General features: G+C 41.0%; 2 protein-coding genes across 5 annotated transcripts in view; one reads left to right on the top strand and one right to left on the bottom strand.

Annotated features, from left to right (window-relative positions):
- Positions 1-1,327: 1,327 nt before the first annotated feature.
- On the top strand, positions 1,328-20,706 carry PRG4 (proteoglycan 4). 2 transcript variants are annotated; one of them, XM_055724564.1, is made up of 10 exons: positions 1,328-1,751; positions 6,517-6,633; positions 9,461-9,580; positions 11,630-15,580; positions 16,701-16,787; positions 17,122-17,261; positions 18,057-18,213; positions 19,081-19,260; positions 19,463-19,588; positions 20,570-20,706. In XM_055724564.1, the coding sequence occupies exons 1-10, from the start codon at positions 1,631-1,633 to the stop codon at positions 20,671-20,673; spliced, it is 5,103 nt and encodes a 1,700-aa protein (XP_055580539.1). In that variant the 5' UTR covers positions 1,328-1,630; the 3' UTR covers positions 20,674-20,706. The 2 variants fall into 2 exon arrangements, with proteins under 2 accessions (XP_055580539.1, XP_055580538.1); XM_055724563.1 differs by having other exon boundaries at positions 1,330-1,751; positions 19,463-20,672.
- A 9-nt stretch (positions 20,707-20,715) lies between these two features.
- The window catches only part of TPR (translocated promoter region, nuclear basket protein), a 42,558-nt gene continuing 40,583 nt past the window's right edge, over positions 20,716-22,690 (bottom strand). For all 3 annotated transcript variants that reach the window (XM_055724560.1, XM_055724561.1, XM_055724562.1), the window contains exons 49-51: positions 22,531-22,649; positions 21,885-21,983; positions 20,716-20,928 (exon numbers count right to left, since the gene is read on the bottom strand). In XM_055724560.1, the coding sequence (XP_055580535.1) occupies positions 20,873-20,928; positions 21,885-21,983; positions 22,531-22,649 (274 nt within the window). In that variant the 3' untranslated portion in view covers positions 20,716-20,872. The remainder of the gene's footprint in view (positions 20,929-21,884; positions 21,984-22,530; positions 22,650-22,690) is intronic.

Genomic DNA, 22,690 nt, shown 5'->3' with positions numbered 1-22,690 from the left:
TCTATTGTGATAATGCAGAAATGAGAAAGAAATGCTAGCATAAAAATACTGAAGCTGCACAATCATTGGGCCAAGTAAGGAAAACATTCAAGCACACATCTAAATGCACTCCTTTTCAGAGGCGTCTACATTATTTTCCTTAAGAGACTCAAGCTCATTTTACATGCTTTCTGCACTTGGGATCACTGAGTATTTTACTGGTTTTATTTTATTGTTTTGGGATAACAGAATTACGTTGGGATTCAAGTAATATCGTAAGATGTAAGTATCAAAGCTCCCTTTCTTTCAGGATAGTTTCTGAATAAAAAGTCCCTCCCAAAGCCTGAGAGTCAGGACCATTAAAAGTTTCAATGGAAACTTCCTTTAGCTCTGAGAGAGAGTTACAAATAACTATTCCCAGGATTCTGAGTCTGGAATCAATAAACACAAAACCCACTGAAACCATTTAGGTCTCTCTCATTCATTGTTGATGCTTCACATATAATGCATTTTAAAAATTTGAGATTCAACTAAATTCTTTGATTTCTAGCCAATACCTTGGCAAAATTTTCATTCAGTTCAGGGAAAAAGTACTGTATATTCAGTGCAGAACCGGCGAATTACTTACGACTGTATAAATTAGATCTCAAAAGTTTTTGCAGAAGATACACCATCAGTAGCAGATTAATACTGCATAACTTTAAGTGGCTGTCACCTAAGCTACACTTGACAGGAAAGAAAATATACTCAGCATTTGCCTATAATGATTTTGTATTGCTGTGCAATAGTAGCTAATGCCTTCCAGATGCATTCAGGACAATTTGTTCATTTCACTCAGTAATCAAAATGTGTTTTGACTAGTAAGTCCCTATTTAGTTTTTTCTGTAATCATTTTTCTTAATGGGAGTATTTTCCAGATGTTGCGCTAGTCTAGTCATCTGGGACCTCTTCCAACTCATGTGGAAAGTTTGCTGTCATAAGCTGTCATTGGCAGTGTTGTTTAACAAGCTGTCTAATTAGTTAACCCCAGCACAGTTACAAAGCAATATATAAAGCATGTGAAACATCACTGAGAGCAGACATATTCTTTGTTAGGTAAGTGTCACACCTATCTCTACTCAAAGCATTTTGATCGAAGTCCTCTTCTTCAGAAGGAAAATGATGAACGAGACAAGTTTTCCTTTTGAAAGAAGATTTACTTTTATCTAAATTTCCATTTGACATATTTAAACATTAATATTTCAATGACAGATTATGGCTTATAAAATTATGCTGCTTAATAACTAACATTCTGACAGTTTTGTTTTTACTTTATGCTTATATTTATCAGTATTATAACCTTAGAAACTGTTGTACTTAAGTGTATCCATTTTAAAAGGAGAAGACTGTGACGATAGTTTTCATGTAATAGAATTCTACAAAAAATTACTTCCACTGTTTGTTAATAATGAATTTTCCTAGTCTTACTAAAAAATTTAAACACCCAATTGACTAATAACCAAGAGAGAATTTATGGACTAATTCTAAATTAGCAATTTGTCCTTGAATAATTTTAGTATTGATTTTATGTTTTTACTAAACCAGTATTATGTATAAAGATATGCACTGCAATTTTTAAGCCTATGAATGATTAACTGAATTGCATATAGTGATGTCAGATTACTTCTTTTTAGGGACGATGTCGTACCTGAAAGTAATGATCATATGGAACATACTTTGCATATCCCTGGTTATCCTTTCACTGTCCTTGATTCAAGAAGTATCTTCCCAAGGTACTGTAACATACAAAGTTAAAGGGAGGGTGTCTAGGATATCTGATAAATACTAGGAATGCATCTTTATAAAAAAAATAAGTTCTAGAATTTTATATTTATTCAGACGGGCATTGCAATTCAGTTTTATAATCACTGAATATTTTCATAATTATATTTTGGTATAGCATAGTCCTTTTTTTTGAGGAATAACATATAAATATGAATATAATGTGAAATGAGTATGAACGTACCTCTTTTTCTGTAGACTTATTACAGAGATCCTGTTGCCCTCAAACTGACATATTTAGCCTAAGTGATTTGCAGTATGATTCAAGGATGAATCTAAAATGACAATATCCACATAATTTGGTTAGAAATATTTAAATACAATAGGCTCAGGGAAAGGAATGTCTATACCATGCTAAGTGCTTTTCCATTAAATACACTGTTATTACTACCACAGAGGCAAACTCTCACAATTATTTGTCTAATAGTACATATTTTTATTTACTCTCAGATCTTTGTAATTTGTAAGTAAAGTAGCACTGTAATGAAAAAAACAGAAGAACTTGCAGCCTGGCAAGTCCTGTGGTGTCATAGTTCTTAAGCAGCTATCAAGTTACAGTGCTAACATTGTTTAATACTTGCTGGTAGAAAATTATTTATTACTACCTGATAGTAGAAGATGTAACATTTGTCTATCCGAGCAGCTCATCAGGTCACAGAGGGTGTCAGATTCGACCTGCAGGACAGAGCAGCCTGATACTGTACCCTCTACTATTGATGGGAGCCTTCCCACTATTTTCAGCAAAAATTAAGACCCTTGGCAACAGCAACTAGAACCATCTAGGCATTTTCCTCACAAGTAACTTCATAGCTTACAAATAAATGAATGAAAGGGTGTTACTTTTTGGATTTATTTTCTCCCCATAAGGGAAGAAGGGTGCAATATTGGGCACATATTCATAAAGGAAGATGTCTAACTTATTTTTTCAATTCCTATATTAAGAGACCATTAACTTCTCTGTTTATTCCCTAGTCCTGCTTCATTATTTAATTGTAATGAAGTGGTAACAAACATTATACGTAACTGCTGAAAATCACAATCTATGTAATTATTTGTTGTCCCATGGTCTTCCTTCATACATACACACACTCCGTGTGTGCTGTTAGAAATTGTCTTCGGTGTTGTGTTGTGTTACATGTTACTTCTTGTTATTTTCTTGTTGTTCCTCAATGTTTCAGCTGATTACCTTAACTCTGTTTTAGCTTGCTGATTGTTCAGCTTCTTTGTTTGTATTTAGGGGCGCTTCACTTGTGGTCCTGTATGTATCATTTCCAGAAGAAGCTGTTAGCATGCTACATTAGTAGAGATTTCACATAGAAAGGGAAGTTGTTGCAGGGTGAACTGGCAGTACAAGGTAAAAAAACCTTGGTGAGCTTGAATGGTTAAAGTTTGAAAGCAGATCTCCTGATGTCTCGCTTACCAGCTGTAATCTGCACCATGTATTATTATCTAGCATTTTCCAACACTACAGCAGACTAGCAGTAAAGCCATTGTGGGATGAGCTTTTATGTTACTCTGCTAATAAATAATCTCCCAATTAACAAGGAAAAAGTATAGAAATTTGCAGGACTAGATCCCAAGGGTTCCTAACCTCACAGTTGATAACAAAATCCTCTCTGTCCTCAGGGAAAAAAATTAATGTAGAGGGCACACATTTTGAAAACTTCCAATAAAAACGCCTCTGGGGACCTGTATTTATTATGCCAGTGCTCATCAGTTTCCAAGCTAAACTGATTATATTTGGCTATTATGAGGAATGTTACCAAAAGTAAAAACCAAAAAACTTAATTAATGGGCCTGTCAGGTACAGTTGTGCAGATGCACGTCTATAACCATATGCAGGGTTAATCAAGATGGAGAACTAGTCTGCACAGCAACACAGCACTGGCTGATACACTGCCCAAGATAAATCTGCACAGGCTAGTCTGGATGCCAGAACTTCTGCAGTCATACTACTAAACCAGTTCTCAGGGATTCATTAATCTCCAGGAAGAACAGGATAAGTTAGTCTCAGCAGAACACCCCTCTAACCTGAACATGCGCTGCTGTTGGTCCTCAAGCTGGCTCAGAGCCAATCTCTGATCCACAGGCCTTCAGGAGGGGTTGAACCAAGCCCACAGTTTCTGCAACACTGACTGAAGAAATGGCATTCTGTAGAAAAAAAGATAAATGTTACTGCTTTGCCATTCAGCATTTCCTTACATATCATTCTGGTTTGGCAACGTTTACACCAGTGTTGTGTGATTTTAGATTTATCCAGCTGTACAGGGAGATGTGGGGAAGGGTATTCTAGAGATCATGACTGCCAGTGTGATTTTAGCTGTCAACACTACATGGAATGCTGCCCTGACTTCAAGAAAGTCTGCACGGTTGGTAAGTTCCCAAACATAGCCAGTTTCTATTGGCAAGGCTTCCCCTCCTGTTTGCTCCAACCTCCCACCACACCAGTGTCTCTTCTCTGAATGCCTAAATGTCTCTTTTAGTTCACTGTGTCCTTGTTCTCCTCTTATGTGTGTTTTTTCTCTCCTCCTCAAAAACTCAGTGATAACCTCTTGCAACCCATTCAAAGAAAATTGTGCATCCACAGGTTATTGCAGAGAAAAGGGTTATGCTTTTCAGAAGAGCAGAGCTAGGCAAGAGAGGGGAAACAGTTTACCTGCTGCTTGTTTTCTTCTCCTTAGTGCATTTGTACTACATCTGTTTGTCTCTTATACAAAAAATTGGTATACACCAAGTCAGGATGTTCCAGGAAGAAATGATGGGATATTTGAACTCAAATTTAAGAAGCGTGGGGGCTGTAGAGTCTAATCCAAAGTCAGAGGGTGTCCTTCCATGGACAGGAGTTGACTCTGGATCAGAACCATGTTGAGTCTCGTGGAAAAGACTGTCAGATGAGTATTTATTTTATATGCAAAACTGTATAGTGTAAATAAATACAGGTGTTTCAAACTGTTTTACTGAGAGTTAAAAAATATTTTCTTATGAATCGGAAATGTCAAAAATATCAGCAATTTAAATAACAGCAGTTTGTTACACTACACTGTAGTCCTAGTAATATTAAAGGTATAAGACCTAGACTGAGCAACACAGGCTGCGTGTTGTTAAAAATGCAGATGCAGCACACCCTAAAACGTGAATTCTGCTGCTCTGACACACACACTGGAAACACTCGCACTGCGGCCTTCCCCATCCTAAGTTTGATTTGTGAGAGGACATGAGCATTTTTCATAACTTAAAGTACATACTGAGATATTTTAATTATATAGGCTATTTATTTATTTATTGTGGGCTAGATACTGACGTTACTCTGGCATGAACGTAATATTTAGTAAAACGTTTAAAGATGTCTTCCCTGTTCTGCCCTAAATCACTGAATTCAGGCAAGGATGGTAGGCACCATCCTTAAAGGATGCAGTCTAAGGGCTGTTGCTCAGTTAGTGTGTGATTGATACTGACTAAATTAGAGAAATGCCAGACATCATTTATGAATAAAAACTGCCCTAACATCATATAATAAAAACAATTCTCACCTGTGCATGTGGGATGAATCCACTGGCATCAACAGACTCACTCCACATCTATACTGGTCAAAAGATGTTCAGAATCTGCCTACAAAGTAATCCTAATTTTGCTAGTTAGTGATTTAATTGTAAAATACGACTTTATGCCCTGCATGCCACAAAGACCATGACTTCAGTAGAGACTTATGTACAGAAAAGATACAGGACAAGAATAACAGATCATATGGTAAAATCTGGAAATACCAAGTGATAGCTAATTGTTGGCTCAGTTCTGTGAGATGTTAAGTATCCTCAAAAATATCCACTTCAGGTCTAACATAATCACCTCAATTTAGCAGTTAACTAAGTACCTATTAAAGGTACTACTGATTGTTAATAAATACTACATTGTAATGTGATGTAATTTTTTAGGGTCAAATTTTGTCCTTTAAAAATACAGCAAGTATGCTTTTCTGCAGTCTGTAATAGCTGTGCACACACTTTCCAAAACAATTTGGTCATTATTTGATATGAAACAGCAGTACTGCAGTGACTGACGTTACCAGGAATTAGCTAATAATGAACTATTAAAAGCATGTGGTTATTAATCACATCAAACATGGCAAATACTCCTTTAGTACTAATAATTTTAGAACTGTATTAATAGACTAGGATAATATTTTAAAAATGGTCACTCTGTGTAACTTCATTAACTCATTCGCACTATTAAGTTGCAGTATTTGCCCAGAGACACCATGTACACTTGGTCATGACCTACTTAGGCAAATTAGTTTTCAGAAATGCTTTGCTAGACACATAATTCTTGATGCAAAGTGGTACCCTGATGAAAAACTTTTTGAAAACCCAACCCAGATTTTAAATACCATTCTTGATGTAACTGCTATTTGATTAGGGAAATCGAAACCTTCTATGATGAGACCTAGCTAAAGTGAATGCTGAGGTCATATTTTATTCCACTATAAATCCTAAATGGTCTCAATATACTGCAATGGCAAAGTGCAGTTCTGGTTGTACGGCCTGATCCAAAACCCACAATTACACAAACAAGTTCTGGATCAGACCAGAATATCCACCTGATTTTACGAAGCTGTTCTTTATATCAGCTTAAGCAAATTACTTCACTGTAGAAAGGTCCCAGCATTAAATCTGAGCTAGCCAAAAATACTAACTCTCTTGTTCTGCCTTATGCAAGCAGTCTCCTGCAAAGGACGTTGCTTTGAAGCCTTTGAAAGAGGAAGAGAGTGTGACTGTGATGCAGACTGTGAAAGATATGGCAAATGTTGCCCAGACTACGTGAAACACTGTAAAGAGGGTAAGAAATTTCTTTGTTACTATACTTTTCCCGGATATATTTAAACAAAGATGGTTTGCATTATCATAGAACATTAACTGTGCAGGCTTCTTAGGACACAAGAAGTTAGCTAGCAGACAAAAACCAAAACAAAAATAACAAAATCTAGTTTCAAAAATAAATTCACCATTTTCTGAAGCATGAACATTCTGTTGATGCATAAAGGTAGATATACTGGAAGGCATCACCAAGCTACAAATTCTGAGGGTAAAGTGGTTTTTTGCATTAGCCTCTTTTGGCACTAGCCACATTCTAATTTACTATCAGAACTGTCACTCAGAATAATACATGTAAGGCCAGGTTTTGCCATGTGCACTTCCACTCATGGTACTTAACGAACATCAATTCAAGATGACAGCTGGGGGGAATGAATAACACATTGTAATAAAAGCCTAATTCCTCTTACAAAAAAATGTAGTAATGAAGGAAGGTCCAACTCCCTTCAATTTCCCACCCATCCAAAAGTTAAGAATACCTGCTCGACTGCATTGGAATAATACTACTTGAACCTCCAGGCAACTTGCTTTGGGTCACTGCAGTCACTGGCAGCATATAGAGATACATCCTATGTCCTCCTCAACTTGAATCCAAAATGGAAAGTGCAGCCCAACACTCTGGTCATTCTCTGGGGCAAGAGAGAAGAACTGCAGGATCTGCCTGGTCAGAAGCGGCTGCACATTCACACTGCAGCAAGAGGAATGTAAGAAAATACACATTTAACCTTTAGGTTGCAAATTCAGTTCAGGGAAGTACACTGACCACAGTCACTTTTCTTTATTCTGTCCCTCACTGCAGAACCTGATGGGGTTTTGTTAGTTGAGCACAAAGGCCCAGATCTGGAGGTGCAGTTCCAAGTTCATGTAGCCTTAATGACACTAGCAATTGAATTTAGTATAGAAAACACCAGCAGAATATGTTTAATTTCATCACGTCCTTAACATTTCTGCTACTTATAGACCTAAATTCATTTCTGTGAACACACTTGGCAAACATGGCTTGGCACCAGGTTGCTGCATTCACAGACCAGGCAACCTCCAAGGCAGCCAGTTTCCAAAGCGTGCAGTTTAACAAACAAGCAGTGTTACAGATTATCATTTGGTTCACTTCTCCAGCCACCCCCAGTCCCCAGGTGCTGGTTTAACAGCCTGGGTTTGCCACTCAGTTGCACAGTAATTTATACTGAAGTAGACTCTGTATTCAGCATTTTTTGACGGGCTGTCAAGAGGACAACAAAGGTCTTAGAAGTGTCTTGAGGTGAATTTGCTGCCTTTGAGGTCACTTGACACCCTCTTTCTGCTGAGTTTAACAGGCAAGAACATTCACAAAAGACAGTTAGCTGTTTCACTTGTTCTTCAGTTCAAATATATGAAAAGTTAACCAACTGCTCCTAATCTTAGAGGGTTTCTTCTAGTATTTTAGTTACTTAACTTTGCCATTAATTTTTGGCAAAAACCCAACCAAAACCCAGCAACAACAAAAAAAACCAAAACAAAACAAAGCAAACCCAGCCTACCACTGTACTCAGAAGTTTAGTATTTTTGCTATGCGTAACTGAGAAACCTGTTACACCTCTTGGAATAATTTCGCAGTTTCTGCATCTTCTGAACACTTCATTCTGTACAGTGAGGCTAAGTTTACAATGTATATCTAGAGAACATTTTCATCTTGCCTATCCTCCAGAAGCCCTCTATCCCCTTAATACAAAGTCACATGAAGTTAAGGACTAATCAAACCATTTTTCTCTGACTACTGACTCCTCTGAAAGTGAATTCAGCTCCCAAAGTTATTTTATTCAACAATTACAATTTCTCCCTTTCTCAGTAAAACCTTCAGGTCATAGTCCAACACCCAACCTTACTTGCTTTGAGTACTATCTTGCTATGAAAGTAAGTCTTTTGATACCCCAGTCGTCATCTTGTGAGACAAAAATACTGCTCCTTTTGTAAAAAGCTGATTATACGTATCTATGGCAGTTACCAGCTCCTTTAATTGTATCAAAAAAAGCTCTGCAGGTTCCCTGAGCTCCATCACATTTTTTTCACAACTAACAAGATCCTTCTACAAGGCTACACTAGGGGGAAGAGAGGGTCTTGCTTCCAATTTTACAGTTTGACTCAACAATGATTTAAAAAATTATTTAAAAAATATCATCTGGCTCTTACTGTATACAAGTGAAATCCCACGCAATCTTTAGAGCTGGAAAATCTGAACACGACCCTCCAGTTTCTTCTAAAACTCAGGCTATTACAAGTTAGCTTAATACTTAAACTTTGCATTGTTTTTTTGGTCCATGGCTGCTTTGTAGCTCCTGTCTCCTCCAAGGAAATTATTGCCTTTAAGATGTCTCTCCAAAATGATCACTTATGTAGAATTATCATGTTAAAGGAGCTACAACATAACTATATCTTCAGGAGATTATCAAAGTAAATGCTTGGCTAATACAATAGCTCTCAGAGATCCACTATAGTGAGTTAGTCCCAAGTCATCAACATAGAACTCCACTCAGAATTCACCTTTTTCCCCATCTCAAAGTTGCTGTTAGCAAAGAATGCCTCACCTCAGACTTCTGGGAAAAACATTTCACTTGTCTGTGATGAAACACTTAGGGATCCCAAAAGGTATTTTTGTTCTTTTTCCCCTGCATAATACTATAAGAATTCCTATAGATAGGAAGAAACTTACCTTTATATGGAAGACAGTCACTGAAATTTTGTAATCACTTTCTTACAGATGACAGCAAGCACCTAAAAAGAAAAATGCTCCCATTAATAGATTTTTTTTCTTTCAGCACACACACAAAAGCCATCACCGAAGACTCCACCACCAAACAAACCGACATCTAAAAGGTCATCCAAAAATGAGGAAAAGAAGCCAGAGGAAGTAACGCAGCCCCATGAAGTTACGGAAGGTAGGAAAGTATACGAGTGAAACAGGATGGGTGTTACCTGAAGGAAAATTAAAGACCATTTTCCTGCTCTGGAAATAGAAATCCAATGTGAGACATTACCAGACAGTTACCAAGCTTGGAACCACTCAGTTTATAAACTAATTACCTCACCTAGACCTCAGGATAGCGACTTTGGAGAGTTCACTTAGCACAGATGTTGGAGTGTGGTGATGTCTCCTGTGTCTCTATTGGATTTTCACACACATCTTACAAAAATATGTCACACACCATTGTCAGTTTTGGACAAAGTCCATGGCTGGAACAGGAAGGGTGTTGTATTTTGGAACAGTGATGAATTGGCAGGACGAAGAGAGGAAAATCTCCTAGCAGGTTTCTCTATCTTTAATCAAGCCAGGCCTCACACAGCTTCAGAAAACACATAATTTATTTTTTCTCAATGGAAAACATGTTGCTTTCCTGTGTTCTTTGATAGTCTGTTACAGCATTTAAAATGATAACTCAGGAGATCAGTTTGAACTTGAAACCTGAAGTAACAAGAATGAAATGAAACTAGAAATCAATCGTGGCCAGTATTTTAACCTTTTTTTTAAATTTCCTAATTTTAAATTTGAGTACTTACCTTTCTGCTACGGCAACTTCTTGTTACAAAAAACCCCCGTCAGTATAGTGGGTTAAACGTAACAAAATTAAGGAAATTCAAATAATCATTAACAAGACCTCACTTGGCTTATAGTATTTCAGACATACTGGGTGGGAGGAAAACCTGTTCAGTAATGCTCTGCTCATACTACACTGTTTCTACAACACATTTACATACGGATTATTTCTCACACTGGAGTGTGAGTGCATCAGTGCTGCTGCTAACAGTCACCAGGCCATGACCATCAGCAACAGCTCAATTTTTTTTATATTTTTAGATTTGTTCAAAAGTTGAACAACTTGGCCGCAAACCACAAGATGCTGCACTTGTTTTTTTTATATATTCAGGAAACAAATGCCAAATTCAGTTGCAATGGTAGACAGCACCACAGCAGGAATCATAGAAAAAGAAAAAAAGAATCAAACACAGCACAAAACCCATGCAAAGAACAGAACTAAACAGCAAAACTTCAGATAATGCTTAGGGAAAGATTAAAATGCAGAAGCATTTACTGGGGTGTTTTTGCTGAATATAGCTATATTAACAATTTAACTCAACGTAGCTATATATACAAGTAAGGAGAGTCTTAAAGCTGTAAGTCACAGAGATGAAAACCATACAAGATATAAAGATACAGCAGGAGATGCAGTCAGGTGTCTGCACTCAGAAAGTTTATTTTCCTCCCTCTCTCCTCCAAGTCCAAGTCATAGGTGGATGAGTTATATTTAAATATATTATATTATTTATATCTATATAAAAATATATTATAAACATTATAAATATGTATATTTAACATCACAGGAATGTTATACATAATATATATTATATAATAAGCATATTATAAATATGTTATATTTAACATCAGAGGAATAAATCAAAAGAACAGACTGAGAAGGGAAATGTCTAATTAGAAAAATGTATTTTATAGCATGCTTCCTCTTTCATGAAAAAGGATGGAAATACCCAGTGGTCTCACCTACAAACACCGAACTAAACTCTGTCACGCTGCACTTGGAGTTGTGACAGGTTAGCCAAAAGGATTGTTTAAAACTTACCTGCTGCAAAGTCCCACGCAGACAAAAGGAATTCATATTTAACCCAGGCCACCTTAGTTTTGCACTTCTAAATTATTTATCTTCTGACAGTTACCTAAGCCCATAAACTGCCATTTATCCACTTAACTTAAGCTTCCACATATCCTTTTCCTTTTTCCATTTTCATTAAATGTTTACACCACTTTAAAGCTAATTGAATGCAATTTTACACAGAAAGCTTAAAGAGCAAAGACCAGAAAAACAACTACAGCTATTCAATATATAAGCAACTATTCCTGATCAGTATAATAAATTAATATACAATAGGTGCATGAACTGCAATCCCAGTGTCTTAATATATTTGTGTTCTCATAGATACTGACAGTGGACTGGGAAACAAAGTGACGAGTCCTGCTCCAACTACAAAACACCCTGAAACAGCCACAACAATCAAATCAACTACATCTGCTCCAAAAACCAGCTTACCATCTACTACAAGTACTACCACAAAAGCAACAACTACAAAAGAGACTACAACAGCTCAGAAAGACACCCCTGAAACAACAGTGGCACCAACAACCAAGGCTGACACTCCCACAACACCCAAACCTGAAGACACCACCTCAGAGGCACCAACAACCAAGGCAGAATCTCCCACAACACCTAAAGCTGAAGACACAACCTCTGAGGCCACAGAGGCACCAACAACCAAGGCTGACTCTCCCACAACACCCAAACCTGAAGACACAACTCCAGAGGCCACAGAAGCACCAACAACCAAGGCTGACTCTCCCACAACACCCAAACCTGAAGAAACAACCCCAGAGGCCACAGAGGCACCAACAACCAAGGCTGACTCTCCCACAACACCCAAACCTGAAGACACAACCCCAGAGGCCACAGAGGCACCAACAACAAAGGCTGACTCTCCCACCACCGCTAAGGTTGAAGACATGACTCCTGACGACACAGAGGAACCAATGACTGAAGTGGACTCTCCCACCCCTCCCAGTGCAGAAGAGACAACCCCAGAGGCCACAGAGGCACCAACAACCGAGGCTGATTCTCCCACAACACCCAAACCTGAAGACACGGCCACAGAGGCACCGACGACCAAGGCTGACTCTCCCACAACACCCAAACCTGAAGACACAACCCCAGAGGCACCAACAACCAAGGCAGAATCTCCCACCACCCCCAAACCTGAAGACACAACTCCAGAGGCCACAGAGGCACCAACAACCAAGGCTGACTCTCCCACAACACCCAACCCTGAAGAAACAACCCCAGAGGCCACAGAGGCACCAACAACCGAGTCTGACTCTCCCACCACCCCTAAACCTGAAGGCACAACCCCAGAGGCCACAGAGGCACCAACAACCGAGGCTGACTCTCCCACCACCCCCAAACCTGAAGACACAACCCCAGAGGCCACAGAGGCACCAACAACCGAGGCTGACTCTCCCACCACCCCCAAACCTGAAGACACAACCCCAGAGGCCACAGAGGCACCAACAACCAAGGCTGACTCTCCCACCACCCCCAAACCTGAAGACACAACCCCAGAGGCCACAGAGGCACCGACGACCAAGGCTGAATCTCCCACAACACCCAAACCTGAAGACGCAACCCCAGAGGCTACAGAGGCACCAACAACCGAGGCTGACTCTCCCACCACCCCTAAAACCGAAGACACAACCCCAGAGGCCACAGAGGCACCGACGACCAAGGCTGAATCTCCCACCACCCCCAAACCTGAAGACATAACCCCAGAGGCCACAGAGGCACCGACGACCAAGGCTGACTCTCCCACCACCCCCAAACCTGAAGACACAACCCCAGAGGCCACAGAGGCACCGACGACCAAGGCTGACTCTCCCACCACCCCCAAACCTGAAGACACAACCCCAGAGGCCACAGAGGCACCGACGACCAAGGCTGACTCTCCCACCACCCCCAAACCTGAAGACACAACCCCAGAGGCCACAGAGGCACCGACGACCAAGGCAGAATCTCCCACAACACCCAAACCTGAAGACACAACTCCAGAGGCCACAGAGGCACCGACGACCAAGGCTGACTCTCCCACCACCCCCAAACCTGAAGAAACAACCCCAGAGGCCACAGAGGCACCAACAACCAAGGCTGACTCTCCCACAACACCCAAACCTGAAGACACAACCCCAGAGGCCACAGAGGCACCGACGACCAAGGCTGACTCTTCCACAACACCCAAACCTAAAGACACAACCCCAGAGGCCACAGAGGCACCGACGACCAAGGCAGAATCTCCCACAACACCCAAACCTGAAGACACAACTCCAGAGGCCACAGAGGCGCCGACGACCAAGGCAGAATCTCCCACAACACCCAAACCTGAAGACACAACCCCAGAGGCCACAGAGGCACCGACAACCAAGGCTGACTCTCCCACAACACCCAAACCTGAAGACACAACTCCAGAGGCCACAGAGGCACCGACAACCAAGGCTGACTCTCCCACAACACCCAAACCTGAAGAAACCACTCCAGAGGCACCGACAACCAAGGCTGACTCTCCCACCACCCCCAAACCTGAAGAAACCACTCCAGAGGCACCAACATCCAAGGCAGCCTCTCCCACCACCCCCAAACCTAAAGAGACAGCCCCAGAGGCACCGACGACCAAGGCAGCCTCTCCCACCACCCCCAAACCTAAAGAGACAGCCCCAGAGGCACCGACAACCAAGGCAGCCTCTCCCACCACCCCCAAACCTGAAGACACAACCCCAGAGGCACCGACGACCAAGGCAGCCTCTCCCACCACCCCCAAACCTAAAGAGACAACCCCAGAGGCACCGACAACCAAGGCAGCCTCTCCCACCACCCCCAAACCTAAAGAGACAGCCCCAGAGGCACCGACGACCAAGGCAGCCTCTCCCACCACCCCCAAACCTAAAGAGACAACCCCAGAGGCACTGATGACCAAGGCAGCCTCTCCCACCACCCCCAAACCTAAAGAGACAACCCCAGAGGCACCGACGACCAAGGCAGCCTCTCCCACCACCCCCAAACCTAAAGAGACAGCCCCAGAGGCACCGACAACCAAGGCAGCCTCTCCCACCACCCCTAAGGTCAAGGGGACTACCCCTGCAGCCACTGAGCCTGACACCACTGCCATACCCAAAACTGTCCCCAGATTAGCAATATCTGCTAAAAAAGACACAACCTCTCAAAGCAGCGAGACAGTCATGACAACTAGGAAAGCAACACCCATAACTGAAGTAGACCCAGTGGTTTCAGAAACAACAACACAGAAGAAAACTACAGGTCCTGCACCCACACTAGCAACCAGCACAACTGCAAAAGTCACAACCACAGCCCTACAAAGGGTAGTGGTGACTCCAGCTAAGACTACTGAGTTTGTAGTGATAACTGACAAAAAAGAGAAAACAACAGCTAAACCTGTTACGACTCCTATAACCAAAGAGACAACAACTAAAATAGAAACCACCACTGCAAACAAAGAGATAACAACACTCAAGAATGACAAAACTACTCTGCTTAAAGACATCTTAACAAGTACCAAAGACACAACTACTGTGACTACGGTGATAACGGCTAAGCCGGATGACTCTCCTAAAGGTAAGGATGATATTCCAAATACAACTCCTACAGCTAAGCAAGCTGTCACTACAGCAGCTGAATCGGAAGCAACTACTGTGGACAAAAAGACTGCAACAACAGCTGCAGAAAAAGAAGCAACCCCAGCTCCCACACAAAAAGAGACTTTAACAGCTAAACAAGAAGAAAACCCCGTGGGAACAGCGACTGTAACAGCAGCTACGACGCCCTTGACCAAGCCCACTCTGTTGACAACAGCTGCCAAAACAGATTCAACCCCTAAACCCAGGGAGACTGCAACAACAAATAAAAGAGATACAACTATGGAAACTAAGCCGACTGTAACAGCAGCAGCTAAAGAGAGCACAAATAGTATTTGTGTTGTTGTAGAGACAACAACAGCTGGTAGAAAAGAGGTAACAACTGTCAAAGAAACTAGCGTCACACCTGACAAAGAAATGGCAGATGCCACTGAAAAGGACCCTGGTATTGACAAAGTTACCAGAGAGACCCCTACAAGAGATAAAAAAGACACAATAGAAGAAATGTTTATTGTTTCTAAAGGGACATCCAAGCCAACTATACATTTCCAGGAGGTTACCGACACAAGAGATGAGCCTCATCCAGCCGACCCTGAAACTCTGCCAGTAAAAGAAGAACCCGAGATAAACAAGCCTTTGATCCAGACTGCGGACTTGCCAGTTTTACCTGGAGAAACACAAGGTAACTGCATTCCAGTAGGTACAAAGGCACCAGTTACTCCACCAGAGCGCACAACAGAACACGTGAGTAAAGGACATGCAAGATCATTCTATCCAGTGCCACAAGAACATGGCACTCATGTTCCAGTGGTCAACCATAATCACAGTGCTACTGCTACCAGCATCCTGCATATGGGTACCTCAGTTTTCAATTGTATTATTTATTACATTCTCCATATAGTTTACTGCATGATCATGTTTCAGTAATTGTTTTCAGTAACTGGTCCTGCTGAAAAATGTTTGCTGTAAGAACTGCAGAAGATGCAAACAGAACAAAAAAAAAAAAGAAAGTAAAGGAGAAAGAAGGTAAATTTCTAAGTCCCATGAAAACATTGCTAGGGAGTCAGGGTGAATATCTACTGTTACTCAAGGTACCAACCCTGGCATTTTGCAGTCAGATGCAAAAAATGTCACATAGGACAGACACGGAGTCTCTTCTTTGTATTCTCTTTCCTCTGTGCTTTTTGCCACAACATTTTTCATGTCCTCACTATTTATTTTAATCGGATATAGCCTGCATGTTCTTGGGCATTTTTTTCAATCATATTGACAGGTATTTCAGAGAGGAAAAAAAAGTATTTTAGATAAAAAATACTTGAATTTTTGTCCAGAACAGGTTCATCCTTCCTTTATATTTAACTGAAAGTAAACGTAAATGCTTTTTAAATAAGCAAGTAGGGGGAAGGGAACCAACTAGAGCAGCTTGGAGAAACATCAAGCCAACGTCCTGGAGCACAAAGAAATTAAACGGGGGACATAGCATCTGATGCATTTATAGGTCTTTTTCTGAATTATAGGTACTTAGGTAAGCCTAAGCAAAGATATGCATACCTAGTCATGTAAACAGCTGGTCTTGCACTCCTGGGACCAAAAGAGGAGAGCCAAGCTTTCCAGGAACCTATCTCAAACGAATAATTAAGCCCTTTGCATGACAAGTGCCAGTCAGATGCCTGGACCAGAGAGCCTGAACATAGCCGACACCAGCCACCACTTCCAGCCTCCGCAGGGCTGCTGGGGTGGGCTGGGGAGGTAATGCCATTTTTGTTAAATGTTTTACAAACCCCAGCCACTGTGTTTCACAGCGATGAAGGACGAGAAGGACCTGTGCAGCGGGAAGCCGGCAGACGGCATGGTGGCCCTGCCGAACGGCACCCTGGCTGTCTTCCGAGGTAGGTCGGCCGGCCCCGGCCCCCGCCGCCCACACCTGCCCCCGCCCAGCCCCAACCCCGGGAGCCGTTTCAGAGCTCCCAGGCCCTCACAGAGCGACACGCCAGGCCGGCACCCCCCGCGCCTCAGGGGTGCAGCCGGGGCAGCGGTCGCCTCGCCCCCCCAGCCGCGTACCTGAGGGCGGGAAAGGGGCGGGAAAGGGGCGCCTCCCGCCCGCGGCCCCTCTGCGCCTCAGCGCCTTCCTCCCGCCCGCGCCTCACCCTGCGCCTCAGCGCCTTCCTCCCGCCCGCGCCCCGCGCCTCACCCTGCGCCTCAGCGCCTTCCTCCCGCCCGCAGGCCGCTACTACTGGCTGCTGAACGGCAGGAGCCCACCAACTACCAGCCCCCGCCTCATCAGGGACGGCTGGGGCATCCCGGGCCCCATCGACGCCGTCTTCTCCAGGTGCAACTGCGATGGCAAGACCTTCTTCATCAAGGTGAAGGGAGCAGGGAGCAGGTGGGGCCCATCAGCTTCAAAACAGCTAGGGGTGTTGAAAAACAGCTGTGAAGAGGAGCCTTGTGTTCCCTCATTTTCTAGAATAAACGGTGTATTCAGCCAGCATGGTGGGTTTGAAACTGGGTGAAGGTAAGGGTCTCATCCCCAGCCCCACCTTGTCTGCCGTGAGATGGCGCTTGTCAGGAAAAAAACCTCATTCAGTGCTTTTCCCCCCTGTACTTAGCTAGGACAGAAAGCATTGACAGAGGAACTGAGAGACAGGTTGTATTTCTATACAAGACACACTTCAGAAAAAAACAACTCTTTTAAAACATAGGTATCTGACCATATCTTTCCCTTGCCCAAACAGCCTGCATTTGTTCCTAATATGTTTCTCTTCCCGCAACAAGATGATCATGAAATGCACACACCTCATTAAAGACATGGTACAGTTATAACCCAATTAATCATTCAGTCTGGTATTCAGGCAGCTTTTCCTGTCTGTGAAGATTTAGATTTAGAAAGCAAACCGCTTTGTTCAGTAACCACTCATTAGCAGTTCATTTCGAAGATAACTCTATCCCTACTCAAAGGTGGTGTTAGAAAACTGCAGCAGGAATTTTAGGAAGTTCTGGTGGTTTTTTCCCTGTTTTTAATGGATGTAGGAGTGGTTCCAGTCAGTTTTACAATGTAGTTAACACTAGCATTGTGGTAAGATTATTTTTTCTGTCAGTGTTGAAGCTCAATTCCAGATAAAGGATTTTCTCTAAAGGTCATTTTTTCCTTATATCATTAGGGGCCCCTGTACTGGCGTTTCACTAATGGTGTTATGGATAAAGGCTATCCCAAACCTCTTGCAAATGGATTTGCAGGGCTAAGTGGGAAAATAATAGCAACCCTCCCTGTGGCAAGATACAACAACAGACCAGAATCAGTTTATTTTATCAAAAAAGGTATGTCTTGTACTTCGGTTGTTCACAGATGATCAAAAGGTGCTTGAATTGCCTTAATCAGGAATAAAAAGCTATTTCTCTTGACTGAAAGACATATTTCTTCTAAAAACAGAAATGTAAGTGATGTCAGAGTGTGCTAAGTGGTCAAAAAACAGCCTGAAGCTTTAAAAAATTGTGTTAGTACTTACAGATCTTTAAATGCATTTTAAAATAGGACTGAGGGACAGAATCCAGCACTGTAGTGGGTAGACATTAAAATAAGTTTTATCTGGTGGTAAAACTATTTTACTCCAGCAGTTAGAGAAGGGAAGGCTTTAATCATACTAGTTCATAACTATGTACAGAAATCTCCCTCCCCATTTCTCATTTCATATTTTAAACTAGTGTATTTCCTTATCTTAGGTGAATGATGTACTGCCAACATGAGAACTCTTACCTGAATTTAAAAAGCAGAGGTTAATGAAATGCAAATCCTTTTCTGGACTCCAGCCCTCCTCCTCTCAGGTGGCCTAAAATGATGGTCTTACCTTCTCCTTTATCTACAGGAATGATGGCAGGAAAACCAGTTCCCCTGGAGTTGTACTTACTACAATAACCATAATGAGCATAGGCAGGAGGTATCACAACATCTACAAGAAAGAATGTGTTTGATTTAGAGACAAAGGCTTTTTTTTTTTAATCTCAAAATGTAGGAACGAATATACAAAGCTGAAGGCTGCCACAGTTGTAGATGTAGTAGAATTATGGTATTGATTTCCTGCTTGTAGTATGAGTATCAATGACCTCTTCCTGTCTGATCTAGCTGGTGGTTTGGTGTTTTTGCTGGTTTTGATTTTTTTAACTAATTTTGTTAAATGTCTATTTTAGATGGCAACATGCAACAGTATGTGTACAGACAAGAACCAGCCAAGAAGTGTCAAAGAAGAACCCAGGTTACCATAAGATACCCAGTTTATGTCCCACGACTTGTAATAAGGAGACGCTTTCAACGTGCAGTAAGAATGCCAACTGTTATTCAGACTGTCAGAATCAACCCACATCCAACTGGTAACTTGTTTATTAAGTTTCTTTTATACAACTGTTTTAATCTTGGTAGTTTCTGAAATACAACATTCTGTTCCATTGGTTTTTTAAATGTAGTACCTTTAAAGTTTTTTAATCCAATAGATCTTGCTTGCTGTAGATTATACAAACAAATGATACCTTACAGCAGCCACACTGTGACACCTAAATTTTCTTTTGCTTGCAGGAATTTTGCATAAGGAAGTCAAAATGACCACCTACTGGAGAGGGCTCCCGAAAGTTATTCATTCAACTATATCAGTACCCAACTACAATAAGCCAGACGGCTATGATTATTATGCCTTCTCTTACAGTAAGTTAAAGCTAACACAAGTTACTATATACCTCAAAAGACTAGGGGATGGGGAAAAAAAAAAGCCCATGTATTTCAGCTTTCTAAAGCGTGAGGTTACTGCTTGTGGTTCTGCAAGATTAATTTTAAGAATTACTAAAAAGTCCCAAGAATTAAGATGTTGCCTGTAATGAAGAGATGTTTCTATCAAAAAAACTAAACGAACAATGGTTACAGGACAACTAGCAGCAACGAGGTACAATGACCTGAACTAGCCAGTTGGAATACATTGCTCTAAAGAGTTCAGGCTTATAAATGACAAAAAACCTGACACTTAAATGCAGAATTATATTGATGATACACTGAAATCCTTGGACCACAATAGTTTTTTCAGTGGCTTCCATGGAACTACGTTTCTGACAAAACAAAAAGGGGAGGAACATGAACCATTTTGCTTCTCAGGAAAAAATTCTTTATGATTCCACATTAGGTAGATCCTTTCCCTCTAGCCAGGCTCATGTAAAACTGTTCCTCAGAATTTTCTGGATTCTTCAGAAAAAAAAAGCTCTAAGAACTAGCCATATCCAAAGACAGGATACTAAAGTAAGTCTCTGCCAGTATGATTTAATTCTGAACCTTAACACAGGCCAATTCATACTTGGAGACCAGTGTTTCCGCTTTTGTAGTCAGTGCAGGATCGTTTTGTTTGATTTCCAAATTCTTAAGGCTATTTCTGTGTTCTAGCAGTGTAAGAGTATTCCTCCCTACTCCTTGGTTCTGGGACATATTTAATTACTAGCAGTGCTGTAAAACTTAGCTAGAAGGACACGGAAAAAATAAGGACACAAACTGTTACAGCCTCTCAATTCCATAAATGTATGTGGAATGAAAAATCCGTGATTCATGCCTAAGTGAAATTAAAAGGAAGGCTTTAACTTCAAGATTCTTTCCACGCACTAAATGTAGTTTCTGGAATCTAATTCTAACATATCTTTATTTCAGATCGGTATTACAGTTTGGATGTTGGCAAAAGAATAGCAAGACCTGTCACTGCTCTCACGGGAAAGACTGTATCCAAAGACTGGTACAACTGTCCTAGCAAGTGATGCACAGCAGAGGATTTTAAGAAAAAAGATGCCATTTGAATGTTGACATTTTTTCTAATTTTATTAATAAAGACATTGAAATGTGTGCACACAAGTCTAAGTATAAAATGCTGCTTTAAGCTCTGGCTTCATTACACTAAAGCAAGCACAGGCAAACTGGCACTTTTGTATACACAGCTGTAATTACTTTACAGATCATTTAACTAATATTTCCTCTGTTCAGGCCGCCTCTGCCTCCCATTGCATGAGTTACACCTGTGTTGGGAAAGAAAACAAATGCATTAACAGAAATCCTTTTCTCCCTTTTAATCAACCATTTGTACATGTGATTCATCATCGTCCTGTAAGGAATTGCTACCGCAGGGGAACACTTCCTTTCTGAAAATTCCAGCTCCCCCTGCCTCCCCTGGAGCCTGGTGATATAGATGTGTCATTCAAATAGGTGGTGTTTACTTGTGATCCTATCTCGGGCTCTGGGCCAAAGAACAGGTATAGCCTTCTTCCCATATTTGAACTCAGTCCCTCACTTCTGTTACTAAAGAAATGGTGAGAGACTAGAAAGAAAAAAACTATCCTATCCTAGGTCCACCTCCTCACCTTTTTTTTCCTTTAAAATACCAGATACCTGTATTTCAGTGCTAGTGTCAAGTCTTCTACAGTGCTGAAATGATGCCAAACTGAACACAAATGCATCTAAGGATTTTTCTTAATAGAGAAGTTGCAAACAATTTGTTGTCATGGTTTAACTCCATATTGCATTACAAAAATCTGTAATACTTCCATAAACAACTTTGTTCATTTATTTTTTTTTTAATCAGTGTAATAATAACTAGAAACCTTAAATGTACCAAATGGGAAACTGATATGTACTTTTAAAAGACTTCTAAACTTATCTCCTAACATTATTTTTAAAAATCTTTTAAAACTTTGCGAGTTTAAGATCTACTGCCATTTACTTTCTCTCCACTGCTCAGAACCAAGTGCCACACATAAGAAGTTTGCCTATCTTAAAAAATACTCAGACTAACACACTGAAATGAAACTACAGAGCTCTTAGGGCAACACTGAAAGCTAGGGCCGGGATGCTGTGTTAGTCAAGGACTTAGAGCAAACACAGGCATGTAGTAGTGTTTCATAGATGGTCTCCACAGTAAGAAAGTACTAAAAACTTGTTTGAAAAAGCCTGAATTTGAGCAACCACAAACACCTACCTCTCTGTCTGTTGAACTGACGACCACGAACACCAGTTCTTAATGTTGGTGGCTGAAGTCTGACACGTCGAAATGGCTTAGGCTGATTACTGCTTGTGTCTGTAAAGAAATAGAAATGGAGGAAAAGAACGTCTGTGTTTAGTACAGTTTCTCACTACTAATGTTTACATGATTTGATACGCATTATGCTCTCAAATTTACTTCAAAATTATGAAAGTGCATCCTTATTGCATTGACATCTCTGATATGAATAAAAGCCTCAAAAGTAGTACATTTGGGACTTCTTTCATTACCTACGCTAGGTGGTAAATTGGTAGCAACAGTGATTTACTTACTGTTCTTTGGCAATTTAACTGAATGAAAAAAATTTAAATCTGACATCAAAACCCCCAGTGGATAGAATCACCAAAGCATCAGTAACTTTTGCTCCCTGAAGCATTATTCTTACTATGGCCTACTCTAGCTACTGCAGTCCAAGTAAAAATTGCTTGCCATTAAGATCATACACATCAAAACACGTTCTTGCTCTAAGAATTCTATCTCGTTTTGCGTACCCTGGCTAGCAGCAGTGCATGATACTGGTCTAAAAAGTTCCCACACTTAACGAAATGGTACGAAACAACTGTTTCCAGCAATCAACCTGTACCTGCAGATGAACTAGAAGGAGGATCTTGACTAGTTGAAGGAAGATCTGACTCATCAGATGCTTGAACAGATTCTTCTTCTTGCTGGCTATCAATCTCTAGGCCTGCCTCTGAAGTAATTCTGGAAGAGGAGGAGTGGGAGGAAAAACATTTAAGTGTATT

Source organism: Falco cherrug, chromosome 12 (genome assembly GCF_023634085.1).
Source record: "Falco cherrug isolate bFalChe1 chromosome 12, bFalChe1.pri, whole genome shotgun sequence".
NCBI lineage: Eukaryota > Metazoa > Chordata > Aves > Falconiformes > Falconidae > Falco > Falco cherrug.
Note: the sequence above shows the minus strand (reverse complement) of the source record. Positions and strands in the feature narration are given on the sequence as shown.

Bases quoted from the DNA above. Each gene is read 5' to 3' on its own strand.
- PRG4 (XM_055724563.1), top strand. From the start codon at position 1,631: ATGTCAGATTACTTCTTTTTAGGGACGATGTCGTACCTGAAAGTAATG. The intron at 9,581-11,629 runs GTAGGAAAGTAT...GTGTTCTCATAG, and splicing joins GCCCCATGAAGTTACGGAAG to ATACTGACAGTGGACTGGGA. The intron at 17,262-18,056 runs GTGAAGGGAGCA...TTATATCATTAG, and splicing joins GCAAGACCTTCTTCATCAAG to GGGCCCCTGTACTGGCGTTT.